The sequence below is a fragment of the Danio rerio genome, chromosome 18, assembly GCF_052040795.2.
Source record: "Danio rerio strain M-AB ecotype USA chromosome 18, GRCz13ab, whole genome shotgun sequence".
Lineage (NCBI taxonomy): Eukaryota > Metazoa > Chordata > Actinopteri > Cypriniformes > Danionidae > Danio > Danio rerio.
The window spans coordinates 16003415-16017311 of record NC_141038.1 but is presented as its reverse complement, the minus strand read 5'-3'; the positions used below and the strand labels follow the sequence as shown (position 1 = coordinate 16017311).

The window sequence follows — 13897 nt, the reverse complement described above, 5'->3', positions numbered from 1 at the left end:
TAAAGGTTTTTTTGAAGCAATCTTCAGAATATCATGTTTTGCGATGAATAAAAGAAATTTATTTTTGAGTAAACTACATCTTTTTCTAAAGATTTATTTTTTGCCTTTATTTGATAGGAAGTTTTGAGACAGGAAGCGAAGTTGGAGAGAGAGGGAAGGTGTAGGGAAATGTCCTCGAGCCGGGATTCGAACTCGGGACACCCTGACGTGAAACTGCATCATATGTCGGCGCGCTAACCACTATATTGCACCAACTAAACTACATTTTTTAATTCTAGAAACAAATTTGAAAATGTAACATTTTATGAATTATGGCAGTAAATAAATCTCATCTAAAATCTTTTGATTTTAAATATGTAAACACAATTTTTTAGCAAACTACCACCAATATTCATATTTTGTGCTAGAATTATATGCAAAGTAGCAGATATTTAATTAATTAATACATCATTTGCGTGTTTAACTTCTTCACTATCATCGCCCCGATAATGACAAACTATATATCGTTGGAAAGGTCTACGTCTTCTGAATACATATTTAACCAATGTTTTGTTATGTAGGAAGAGATCGAGGAAAAGTAAGATATCACAACACATTTACTGTCACACTACAACCTGTGGGACCATCCTATTTCTTTTTTTCAATTTTTTACACAATTGCATTATGTTAGACAAAAACAGTAAAGTAATCATTGTCAATGAAGGACTGTGCTGAATACATGATGGATATTTTAGGGGTCCTTTGCCATAATGACAAAGCATCTAAACATTTTGACTTGCAGTGCTTACACAGTGCTAAAAGGACGAAGCATTTTGGGGGCACTGACTGTTTAAATGAGAAGGAAATTTAGTTTTGACACATGAACTGTTTTGGGAAAGGTTTGAGCTTTTGCAAGTGAGCCATATAGTGTTTTGCTAAACTGTAACAATTTTGCCAAATGATCTTAGAATTTTGAGAATGTAATTTCAAACCAATAGAGGAAAACTGTAATTTGTGACAAGTGTACTCATCAGAGTTATAATGCATTACATTGCTACAGTACAGCAATCCAAAGTAACACTTGTTTAGATGTTACTTTAGAGACTACATTTAAATCAAATACCACCAAACCGCCTACTGGCTACTTTAAAAATACTGTCAAAAGTATGAATGAATATGGTTCATATTCCTCAAAACATAAAGAAATGCGGTCACCAACAGAAACTGGATGTCATCTGGTGGTCATGTTTGGTACTGCAGCCAAACAAAATTTGACAGCAATTTTTTTTTTTAGAAATTTCAAATTTGGGATATATTTAGCTTTGATTTACTGTTAAATTTAGGCTAAAACTGGTTTTGTATAATTCATTTGTAATATAATAAAATGTACATTTATCGTTTTATTATTTTCATAAACTTGAAGGCACATAACGCTTATTTTGTTTAACTTTTTGAACTTTTTTTAGCCTTACTCTGACAAGTGTCTTTTTAAAAATGAGACCAAGCTTAAATCTAAACAAGACATTTAAAGTGAATGTCATTTTCATGTCTATGTTAAAATAGTGGGGTCGACATTTAAATAACGTTAAATATAAATGTTTGCAATTCTCATTGCATTCAATTGTCTTTGGAAATACGGTGATACATATATGATTTTTTTTTACACTTTATGCACCTGCAGTGTCTTGCCAAATGAATAACATCCAACAGTAAATCTCCACTCACCAGTCTCACCCCAAATGCTTATGTTGATGTTTCTCATAGTTCACTGCATTGTTTGAGTTACTTCCTGATGAAGAAAGAATCATTTCATTGTGAGTCTAATGTCAGATTTAATCTTTCCCTCCCAGCCCTAGAAAGACCATATGAAAAGGTGATCGTACCAACCTGTATAATCCTTATAATCTTTGAAGGACTTGTGTCTCAGACTTCGTCCATCTAAAAAGAATATATTTACATTTAAAACATATTAATGACACAATCTGCTGATCTGAAGTGAATATAAACTTGTTAATAGTATCTAGTGAATGATAGATACACTACACTTAATGTGTAGTATGATAGATGCACTTAATAGTGTATAAGTGAGTGAATGGATGTACAGTAAGAATGAAGTCAGACCTGAGTTTCCCCTCTGTTTGATGCACTGTCCTCGGTTTGGGATGCCAGCGGAGGGGTTTCCTGGGTTGATGATGTGGCACTCGTATCCGGTGGGACAGAGCAAAGGCTCATCTCCATCCTCAGTGGTGCTGCAGGCTTCAGCTACACATAAAGACAAAGAAGTGCTTCATGAACAAACAACATATCAGGGCGTCACGGTGGCCCAGTGGGTAGCATGATCGCCTTACAGCAAGAAGGTCAATGGTTCGAGGCCCAGCTGGGTCAGTTGGCATTTCTGTGGGGAGTTTGCATGTTCTCCCCGTGTTCGCATGGGTTTCCCTCACAAGTCCATAGTGTGTGAGGGAGTGTGTATGAGTGTTTCCCAGTGTTGGGTTGCAGCTGGAAGGGCATCCACTACCTAAAACATATGCTGTATAAGTTGGCAGTTCATTCCGCTGTGGCAATTCCTGATTAATAAAGGGACTGAGGTGAAAAGAAAAAGAAACGAATGAACATCAATATCAGATAAAATATAAATAATTGATAAACAGATGCAAAAACTGCATAAAAATAAATTATAAACAAATAGAACAATTTAAACAACAATTTTATACTCAGATAAATGCATACATGTACACACATATACAGTACAGTACAAGCACATAGTACTTGCTTACATACATAGATTCATGTGTTCTGGGTAGTAATAACAGTAATCCTCCTGCAGATGGCAGTGTTGCTGCTAGAAATGGTCATAAATGCCATTGTATAGGAATACATGATTTTACATTTACATACATGATGTCAGGATATATCCTGACCAATACAATAGAATGTGTCACAGAAAAATAAGTTATTAAAATATATTTATATAGTTTAACATATTACAAAACATTTCATAAAAATAGAAATATGCTATTTGCTTACCTGAAAAAAAAGGCAGTCAAAAATAGATTTAGATAATATAAAAATTATATTTCTATATAGTTTGATATTCAAACGAATTGTAATATAATACCAAATACATATAATTATATAATATGAAACATAATTTTAGAGATTTTTAAAATAAAATAAAAAATTATAATATAATTGTGTTTTAGGAATTCTTATGTAATTATTAAACAATTTTTTTATTCAGAGAAAGATGTTTTATTTTATACATTTATATAATATTTATTACATTACTTTTACAGTTATTATATTTATTTTTACAGTTACATTTTGATTTGTATTTATTTAAACGATTTTAAAATAAATACAAAATGTAAAATAAAATGTCTTAAAATAAATAACATTTAAATTTTTATAAATCTTTCACAAACCCCCTGAATTCTCAAACATTCACAAACCCCAGTGTGTCTAACCCTTATGTATTTATTTATATATATATATATATTATTAGCCCCTCTTTGATTTTTTTTCTTGTTTTAAATATTTCCAAAAAAATGATGTTTAACAGAGCAAGGACATTTTCACAGTATGTCTGAAAATATTTTTTCTTTCGGAGAAAGTCTTATTTGTTTTATTTCGGCAAGAATAAAAGCAGTTTTTCATTTTAATAAATCCATTTTAAGGTCAAAATTATTTGGCCCTTTAAGCTATATATTTTTTTGATATTCTACAGAACAAACCATCATTATACAATAACTTGCCTAATTACCCTAACCTGCCTAGTTAACCTATAACCTAGTTAAGCCTTTAAAAATCACTTTAAGCTGTATAAAAGTGTCTTGAAAAATATCTAGCAAAATATAATGTACTGTTATCATGGCAAAGATAAAATAAATCCATTATTAGAAATGAGTTATTAAAACTGTTATAATTAGAAATGTGTTGAAAAAATCTTTTCTCCATTAAACAAAAATTGGGGAAAAAATATACAGGGGGGCTATTAATTACGATTTCAACTATATATATATATATATATATATATATATATATATATATATATATATATATATATATATATATATATATATATATATATATATATATATATTTTTTTTTTTTTTTTGCTGTTTTTGAAAATTTTATTTATTATTTTCCCCTGACATATAAATTTGGGCTACTAATTTTTAAACCAGTATTGTAAATTATTTTGTTAAAATAGCTCCCGATTTGGCTTAAGTATACAAACTAGTCTAATGTATATGCACAAATTGAATATTGTAAAGCATCCTATAGAGAATGTTAATTTAAATGAGAGATTTGTGGGGGGTCCTTATTTATGCTGAGGACTGTATATTTTAGGGCTTAGTCCCTTTATTAATCAGAGGTCGCCACAGCGAAATTAACCACCAACTTATTCAGCACATGTTTTATCCAGCTGCAACCCATCACTGGGAAACATCCATACTCATTCACACACATGCATTACGGCCATTTTAGCTCACCCAATTCACCTTTAGCTCATATCTTTAGACTTTTGGGGGAAACCGGAGGAAACCCACGCAAACAAGGGGAGAACAAGCAAACTCCACACAGAAACACCAACTGATTTAGCCGAGACTCGAACCAGCGACCTTCTTGCTGTAAGGCGATTGTCCTACCCACTGCGCCACCGTGCTGTCCACTGTATATTTATATTATATTAGAAATTAGATTTTAAAAAATGATCCTTTCACTCCCTTAATCAAATAAAATTCAATGCGGTGTCAAACCTGAGTAAGATCCAGCAACAAATAATAGTGAGTCAGTGCCACACCTCCATGCATTAATTGATTGATTAATCAATACTCACCCTGCAGAACTTCCTCGGGCCCGTCTAAAAGCCAGCCATTCCCTCCCAACCACCGCGGCTTGGGTTGCACCAACCAGTCCAGCACTAAGCATAGACAAATCAATACACAATACCAGCAAGGCCAAAAGTTCTCATGATTCAGCCTGTACACATTCTGCTCAGAAACTCACAGTAAAATCCATATCGCACTGTAATTCTAAAGCAGATGTGTGTTGTGTCTATTGATTAGTGAGCAGATGTGTGTGTTTTCTCACCGGGCGGAGGTTGAACAGACTCCAGGCAGGCGTAGATGCAGCCGTTGTAGCAGCAGCGTTTGTGTCTCTCACATTCAGAATCGGATCGACAGCCAGGCACCTCACAGGCTCGCTCAGGCAGCATTTGCGGTGGCGGAGGACAGCGGTCGTTCTTCTGGTGCTGAGGGGTCTGAGGGTGGTTCGGGTACTCATAGTCCTGAGAGACAGAAAGACAACAAAGTGCATGTAAGAAATGTTTTGAAAAAAGAAAAAATTATATATATATATATATATATATATATATATTTACACCATTATCAAGACACTGATGTGGGGCAGCGCTCAAATGAATGAATGAACAAATGAGTATGAAAGAATGAGTGAGTGACTGAGTGAATAAATTAGTGAGCAAGTGAGTAATCAGTCTGTGACTTAATGAACAAGTGAATGAATTCATTCATTCATTTTCTTTTCGGCTTAGTCCCTTTATTAATCCGGGGCGCCACAGCGGAATGAACCGACAACTTATCCAGCAAGTCTTTACGCAGCGGATGCCCTTCCAGCCGCAACCCATCTCTGGGAAATGAATGAATTCATAAATAAATTAATGCATTAGTGAGTGAGTGAACCAATGATCATACAAATTAGCAAGCGATTAGTAATAGTCAGTAGCCAAATGAATGAGTGTGTAAATGAACTAAGGAATAAATGAGAGAGTGAGTGAGTGAATGAATGATTGAACGAATTAGTGAGTCATTAGTCACTGACCTAATAAACTAGTGAATGAGTAAATGAATGTTTAAATACACCCGCAGGAAACCCACGGCAACACGGGGAGAACATGCAAACTCCACACAGAATTGCTAAATGGCCCAGCTGGGACTTGAACCAGCAACCTTCTTGCTGTGAGGTGACAGTGCTAACCACTGAGCCACTGTGTTGCCAGAAAATGAACAAATTATGTAAATATATAAACGTATATATAATGAATATACTATATAAATGAATGAATGAGACCTAATGGATGAATGAATACATACATAAGTAGAAATGAAATACTGTAAATAAGTGAATTATAAAAAATTCTATTGGATTGTATTCTAATTTTTCCCAGAGATTGGTTGTGGCTGGAAGGGCATCCGCTGTGTAAAAACTTGCTAGATAAGTTGGCGGTTCATTCCGCTGTGGCGACCTCAGATTAATAAAGGGACTAAGCCGACAAGAAAATGAATGAATGTATTCTAATTCTAATTCTATTCTATTTTATCTATTATTGGAGAGCAAAAATTACATAACATAACAGGCCTTCTTTTCAGAAACATAATACTTATAATGGAGATGCAGTTTTTATCCAAGTCTTGGCCTTCCTACTCTAGTTTTCTTCCTCCCATGGGTTTCTCAATGGGCTCATAGATCTGTCTGAGCCAGGGTTCAGTTTACACTAGAGGTACTGTTTAGGGGTGCTCTGCTCTCTCAGACAGTCCTCCTCCATTCTTTCATTTTTGTAGTTCAACACCACTTCCACTTATCTTCTTACCCTGGCAAAGTAAACTAAACTCCTGCTGAAACTCCAGACCAGAGCTGGCGAGCATGCAGACTCGTATGGGCTGGTGTTCAGCACTTCATTGTTCTCCGCAGAGGCTTTTATTACACCTCAAGTTGAAATGTGGCTGTGATTTTGTTTGCTAATTAATTTATGGGTTTGTGAACTGCATGCATCTTAAAAACTCAGCATGGTTGCTTGGCAAGGTCAGAGCTTTGCTTTCGATCAAACTGCTAAAATGAAAGCAAATGTTTGGCAGGAGCCTGTTGTGGTTGTTTTTGTAATTGGGTTAGAATAGATTTTATTGTCTTTTTTACTAGAACAAAATGCAGTTACAGCACCAACCAAAAAATTGGGTGTCAGTACAATTTTATTTTACTCTCAGTGTTGCACGATGCTTCAGAAATTAATACGTTATGCAGATATGCTAAAAAAACGTACATACCAGTGCCTTAACAACCATGCAAATACTCTAACAACCCTCCACTATAGCAGTGTTTCTCAACCACGTTTCTGGAGGACCACCAGCTCTGCTTATTTTACATGTCTCCTTAACCAATTCAGATCATCAGCAGAGACTGAAACCCCTGTAATGGGTGTGAAAGACAAAGGAGATATCCAATACATGCAGTGTTGGTGGTCCTCCAAGAACGTGAATGAGAAACACTGCACTATAGCAATACAGAAAACTAACAAGCAATACAGGAAACTCAACTGCCCAGGAATCACATAGCAACATTTTAGCATGTCATGATTTTGCCAAATACATAGCAATCCTATAGATGAACATCCATGTTGATCCTGGAACATCATTATTGTTAGAAAATGTAATCCATACCTATTCCTTACCCCTAAACCCAACCATAATTGATTCCCCAAACTCAGAGGGAAATAATAGTTGGATAACAATCATATAAAAGTGCATAAACCTAACCGTAAGCCTAACTTAACATAAAAAGTAAACATATCCCTTAATTCTGATTGGCTTATTGAAACAAAATAGCAACACTACTACCATTACATTTTTACAACTGCCTAGTACCACCTTAGCAATTCTAAAGAACACTAGCCACCACACAGCAATGCCTTTGCATGTAAAGTGTGTATGTATATACCGTGTCTGTGTGTGTGTGTGGAGTGTATATGTTTTTACAACAACAGTTCTATCTCGTTCTTGAATCTGATTGGCTGAAAGCCGTGTGATATTCTGCAAATAACAGCACTCGTCCTGCCTCTTAACCCTTCACCCTCATGTATTACTCTGCCAACATAGAGCGACAAGCAGAGGGCACTCTACAGTTTGACAAATATTGCAGCTGTTGGACAACATAATTTATTTTTGATCTTTTTTTAGTCGTGAATGTAGTTGTTTGGATTGCAACTTTTCAGTTTATTAATAAGGATAGTGCCTATTTTAAAATATTTATAATTTCTGAGAGACAGCACGTCGGCGGCCATTAGCCTGTCTTTAAGCAAAGACAGTTGACAATGTTCATCCACAAGATGGTGACAGAGACCTCATAATAAGCCCTAAGAGAAAAACCGTGTAAATTCAAACTACAGCTGATCAAGTCATTGTTGAACAGGTAAATGACTTTCAACCTTCTCATTTGTATGTTTAGTGTTGTATTTATACCATAGTGATATTGTGACCTCCCATTTGTAACAGAGAAATACTGGGAAAGCTCTGTAGAATGATGGCATTTTAGCCTTATAATCTTAAAATGTGAACAAAATCAGCTGTTTTGTCATCAGTTTAGACATTACGCTAGAGAATCATTCAAATACTAGCTCTAAAGTGACGTTGGTGAATTAGTAACTGTTTCTGCTGTTCTGACATCAACTGCAGATGAGAAGGAATGGTGGAAGAAAGTAGTTCCTTTTACAAAAGTGTTTTGAAACTTTTTTTTTATACACGTTTTATACACGTTTATATAGTCGAACAGTTGTATGAACGCAATATCGCAATCATACCAGTGAGATATGGCTGTATGTCATCACTGGTGAGACACAAACGCACACCTCCCACTAGTGCCAATATACAGCTATATCGCACTGCTACGAGTGTGATACTGCGCTTATACAACAGTTCGACAGCATAATCGTGTGTATAAAAAAGAAAATCAAACTACATATATATATATATATATATATATATATATATATATATATATATATGTGTGTGTGTGTGTGTGTGTGTGCATGTATGCATTTATCATTTATGTATATTTGTTTATTTTTACGCCATACTGATATACTGATATTGTTTCTTAATATTTGTTTGTTGTGAGTTGCATATTAAGTAGGAAAAGTACTATACAAATACAATTTATTATTATTAGCAACAACACAGAAAGCTGAACAAACATCCTAGTGACCATACAGAAACCTCTGCAAACGGCCTAGCAATACCCTAGCAACCACATACAAAGACCTTGGCAAACACCCAGAAAATCAGACCAATTCCCTGGCTTAGGCTTTCAGCTCAGCCCACACTCATCACAGCTGACCAATCACAGATCTTGCATTAGTCATCCGCTTAAGTTGCAGCGTATGACGAAGTGAATACGCAAAGACTACAGAAGCAAGCCATCACCCAAGCTACGCATGCTGTGTTACAATACAAATAGGATCCGGCTGCTTTTGATTATTTAACAAACAGATAATATTTTCCCAAGTGAGTCTGGATGAAGCAGAGAGGATGTGGTGGTGTGCTCTTCCTGTCTGGAAGAGGTCCCATGATGATGTGCTGTATACATCTTTCTGCTTATCTCTTTCAGATATCCGGCTCCTTCTTTTCAAGATATCAGTGCCTTACACAACCGCTTGTACTGGGCTTCATATTTGATCAGAAAACAAAGCTGCTTTCTACACCTTAATGCAACTTTTATAAAGTTTTAACACAAATAAAAATTGAACAATGGTTCATACAACAATCATTCAGTTTTTAAGAATGTGGACCCACAATACGCTTGATTTTACTTATTTACTTACTTATTGGTTTTCCGTTCTTTTCTGATGAAAAATGTATGCAACACTAACAAAGAGCAGCCTATTATTTTAAAGTACAAATTGAATCAAAACTAACCACATGATTTAGTTAGCTCACATTGCTAGTTTTTTGGTGAACAGTTCATCAGGGAAAGTCATTAAGAAAAAAAATGGTTTGCCCTTGTAATCTAAAATTCAAATCTGAAAATGCGCTTCCTGTTTGTTTTCAGTTCAAATCTCAGATAACATCTTACGATATTGGGCGTGGCTATCATATTTAACCATGTCCCTCCAACTGTCAGTGTAGTGATTTGAGTTTAAATCTCATTGAGATGAACGAATCTTTTTTTCTAGTCATTTCGTTCAATTTGCCAAAATAATATTGAAATGTTACGAGTTGCTTTCAAACTCATCTACAACTACACCAAACATTGATCACACTACAAACAAGCAGGGCTTAATTTTACTGATCCCCCTTCTCAATCTACTCCCCGTCTGCTGTTCACTTTCACTTTCTTCCGCGACTCCCCAACTCATTACTTCATCCGTGACACCCCCGCCCGCTTACTATTATCCGTGACACACCCCAACCCCTCCCCCCATGTCCAGAAAGGACATTCTATATACAGTTTAATATCCCCTCCCCCGCGCACCCATTCCAAACCTTCTTAGCGTTCGTACACTACAGGAGAGCAATACCATCTCAGGGAAGCCCAACTGATCCTCTCCAGCCGACTTCCACCCACATGCATTTCTAGGTATGAGTATGACTCTGCCTTTTTCCCCTATTCCCCCTCCTATTACTTTAGGAGCTCCGTCACTACCCTTCTCCCCCTTTTCATTTCCTTTAACTTTTCCCTCCAAATTTGAACTATCCCATACTTTTTTTTACTTCCATTCACCACAGCTCTGAGCCCGCCCGAGTTTTAGTTCCTGCAGCAGCGACGCTCTAAACGAGTTCATATACAAATACACTTCCAAAAAACACTATAGTCACCCTGAGCTTATTAAGGCATCCTGGGGAGTTCCCGAGATCTACCTGAGCTCAAACTCTCTTCTCGCCTTGCAAACGAGAGGGAGCCCCAGGCTCGAGGATCTTATGAGCTCAGGGCTCTCTCTCTCTCGCTTTATAAACAATCATCAGATAGGTTTGAACTCTTGAAACAGAAATGGTGTGGAAAAGAAGGTGTCTGTTAGGATGCAATAACTCTCCCAAAACCCTTTTCCTGATATTTCTGCATGAAATGTCTACTTTACTACATCCAATTTACTTACAGTAGTAAAAACAAGCCACGCCCACTGTTTTCTCATTTAATCTTCTTTTTGAACTGCTGCATGATATATAAAAAATGGTTGCAGCCTCCGCTTTATGTGGACTTTACTATTATTGCTGCCAAATTACAGTTCAAGGAGTCACAAAACATCATATTCAAACTGCAACTCTGCCCCACTGCAGCTCGACATCCTTCAGGTTCACTGGGTTGAGGCCCCTGTTAGTGTGGACAATAAGATTTGAACTAAATACATGTTGACACACTTAGCACACTGTAGTGTGGTCTTCCAAGAGATCATTAAGATAATTACAAGAGGAAAACTAAATAGCCTCCTTTCCCCTCTCTCTCTCTCCACCAGTTCCACCAGTGTGCCGTGATTTAAGTCTAGACGTCTGCAAGTTCATTTCCTGCAGAGTTCTGGGTATTTACAGCTTCTCAGGTGCTTTAGAGGCTCGATTGGGTCTGAGGTGAATGTAGTGAGCGGGTTTGTGGATGATCGACAGATCTAAGGATTGGAACAGAAGGCTTGATTAGGGGCAGGGTAAGGGTCACTTGCTTCAGTGTTTCACCTCTTTTCCTGGTAAACTCTTCCCCCCTGTGTTGTTCATGATTACAGTAAAACTTTCAGTAGAACATGTGATGTTGCCTATTTTTGACTACCTCAATACTGACTTAATACTGATTGAATTAAATCCATTAATGATTTATTAATTACTTAATTAAACATGTACACATAGGCATCACCTATATGCTATAAAACTGCAGGTTAACTATGTTTATATATAATAACTTTAACTGTTAAAAGCTATTAGTTACTAGTTAATTAGTTAAAGTCCTTAGTTACTAATTAATTAATGGTAACTAAAAACCTTTTCGAATTTGTTGTAATGCAATAATGTGCACCTTTTTCCAAAGCTGCTATTGTGAAAGTGCTATACAAATCAACTTGAATTGAATTCGATCAAATTAGCGGCATTACTTTACTTCCCCTACATTGTTAAAATGAATGATGATGCAAACAATTTCACCAGGATTTTGCATATAACTGCTAAACAAATCTAATTTTAATCATTAGCATCGCAGACAACTGCCTAACAGCCACTGAAAACACCCTAACAACTGCATATCAACACTCTTGTAACTGCCAACCAACCGCGCAATAGCAGCAACAGGACAATCCACATAGCAACTCACTGACAAAAACAGAGCCAAGTTTTAGCATTGCCAGCCCTATCATTTTCTTGAGAAATATGAGGTCGAGTGAGTTTAAATATTACCATTTCAGAGAGCATTTAAACAGTCTTCTCAGCTGACTGGGATTAAACTCATTCACTACACAACACATGACTGTGCACAACTGCATCAGCCTGAACTCATGCTGGGCATTATAGAGTGGAGTTCATGTTCTAAAAAGTTAATGCAGTTCATTTAAACAGGTTGCTAGTCAAATAAGTGATTTAATTGCTGTGAGTTTCTGTGTCTTAAATCTACCCCCTTGGTCCACTCTATACACAACACCTTAATTTTTTAGATTTTGACTGTAATATAATAATGTGCACCTTTTGTCAAGCTGCTTTGGAACAATACCTATTGTGAAAAGCACTTTACAAAAGAACTTGAATTGAAAACCCCATAAAAAGAGCTAATGTGTACTGTGTAATGTCAGAGTTGTGAAATGTTCTGCCACAGTTTTTTTTTAAAACCACAAATGCTTTTGATGGATAAACAGTTCATGGTTTGCAGTCACGAGAGAGCTGAGAGCCAGTTGGACCAGGCTGGCTTTTGGACCGTTTCAGGCCCACCCAGGAAATCCAGCTCAGCAGAATGCTGGCTCAAACCCACCTCCTCTCTCCCTCAAACAATACCATGCGGCAAAACCCTGAAAGTGTGGCACAGCTCACCTACTTCTGACTCATGATAGTGCTGTATTTCTTAGAGAGGTCACACCAGTGCAATAATCTCAATTACCCTCAATGTGAACCTAATTATGATTCATTGCTATAGCACTGTAGCCATCAGTTCACACCAATGAGTCCAGAGAAACAGAGAGAGAGAGAGAGAGAGTGAGAGAGAAATGACAGCTGGGGAAGACAGAGCACAACAGTAAGCTTCTGGAAGTAAAAACTGCATTCATTTTCCCCAGGAGAAACTAATTTCTTTTCATTTTTTTGATGAAGCTATGTGTGTGTTAATTTAATAATTTTATTTTAATAAACACGTTTAAAAATACATAAAAAAACGACATGACCCATACTTATATCAAATACATGAATTTCCATCAATCACAGTGAACATGGTGCTCCATAAAAGATCTTTAGCTTGGAAATATCTGTGGGTTATTTCCCCAAAAACGCCTGACTCTATCTACTCTAAGGTATTTTGCAAAATATGTTATTGTTCAGATAAATTCTCATATTTGACATTTGACAAATTCTTAGGCCCATCAAAAGATTTTTGATGCAAATCTCCATCCATCAATCAGGGAACTGAAACCTGGCCGGGAATTGATGACACAAGATAAAAGTAAGAAGATTCATACTGTGGATTGGCCAAGTCAAAGTCCAATTTAATCAAATTTTTGTATTTAGACCTAGAGCGTGGCATATGTCCCTTCAAGCTTTTGAAACTGGTTTAGTTCTTCAAGAAGAAGTCAGCAAAAAAAACAAAAAAAAAAACAAGTTAATGTGAGAAACTGCTCAGTGGTTACAGAAAATGTTGTATTGATGGATGCAAAATAAAGGCACCATAAGCTGCTAAATAAATGGACTCATACTGTATACATATATACATTTATAGATTTTGTAAGGTAAACCACTTTGTTGGATAAATAATGACAATATCATTTGGAAAGTCTGCTTTACGAATTGGGTGGTGTGGTATAGGTGAATTGGGTAAGCTAAATTGGCCGCAGTGTACAGTATGTGTGTGATTGAGTGTGTATGGATGTTTCCCAGTGATGGGTTGCAGCTGGAAGGACATCCGCTGTGTAAAACATGTGCTGGACAAGTTGATGGTTCATTCCGCTGTGGCGACC

At 36.3% G+C, this 13897-nt stretch overlaps 1 protein-coding gene across 4 annotated transcripts in view; it reads right to left on the bottom strand.

Annotated features, from left to right (window-relative positions):
* The window catches only part of wfdc1 (WAP four-disulfide core domain 1), a 36670-nt gene that overhangs the window by 1995 nt on the left and 20778 nt on the right, over positions 1-13897 (bottom strand). For all 4 annotated transcript variants that reach the window (XM_087292190.1, XM_087292188.1, XM_087292189.1 and 1 more), the window contains 5 exons: positions 5077-5272; positions 4823-4906; positions 2101-2241; positions 1867-1917; positions 1705-1768 (listed from right to left, as the gene is read on the bottom strand). In XM_087292190.1, the coding sequence (XP_087148316.1) occupies positions 1710-1768; positions 1867-1917; positions 2101-2241; positions 4823-4906; positions 5077-5272 (531 nt within the window). In that variant the 3' untranslated portion in view covers positions 1705-1709. The remainder of the gene's footprint in view (positions 1-1704; positions 1769-1866; positions 1918-2100; positions 2242-4822; positions 4907-5076; positions 5273-13897) is intronic.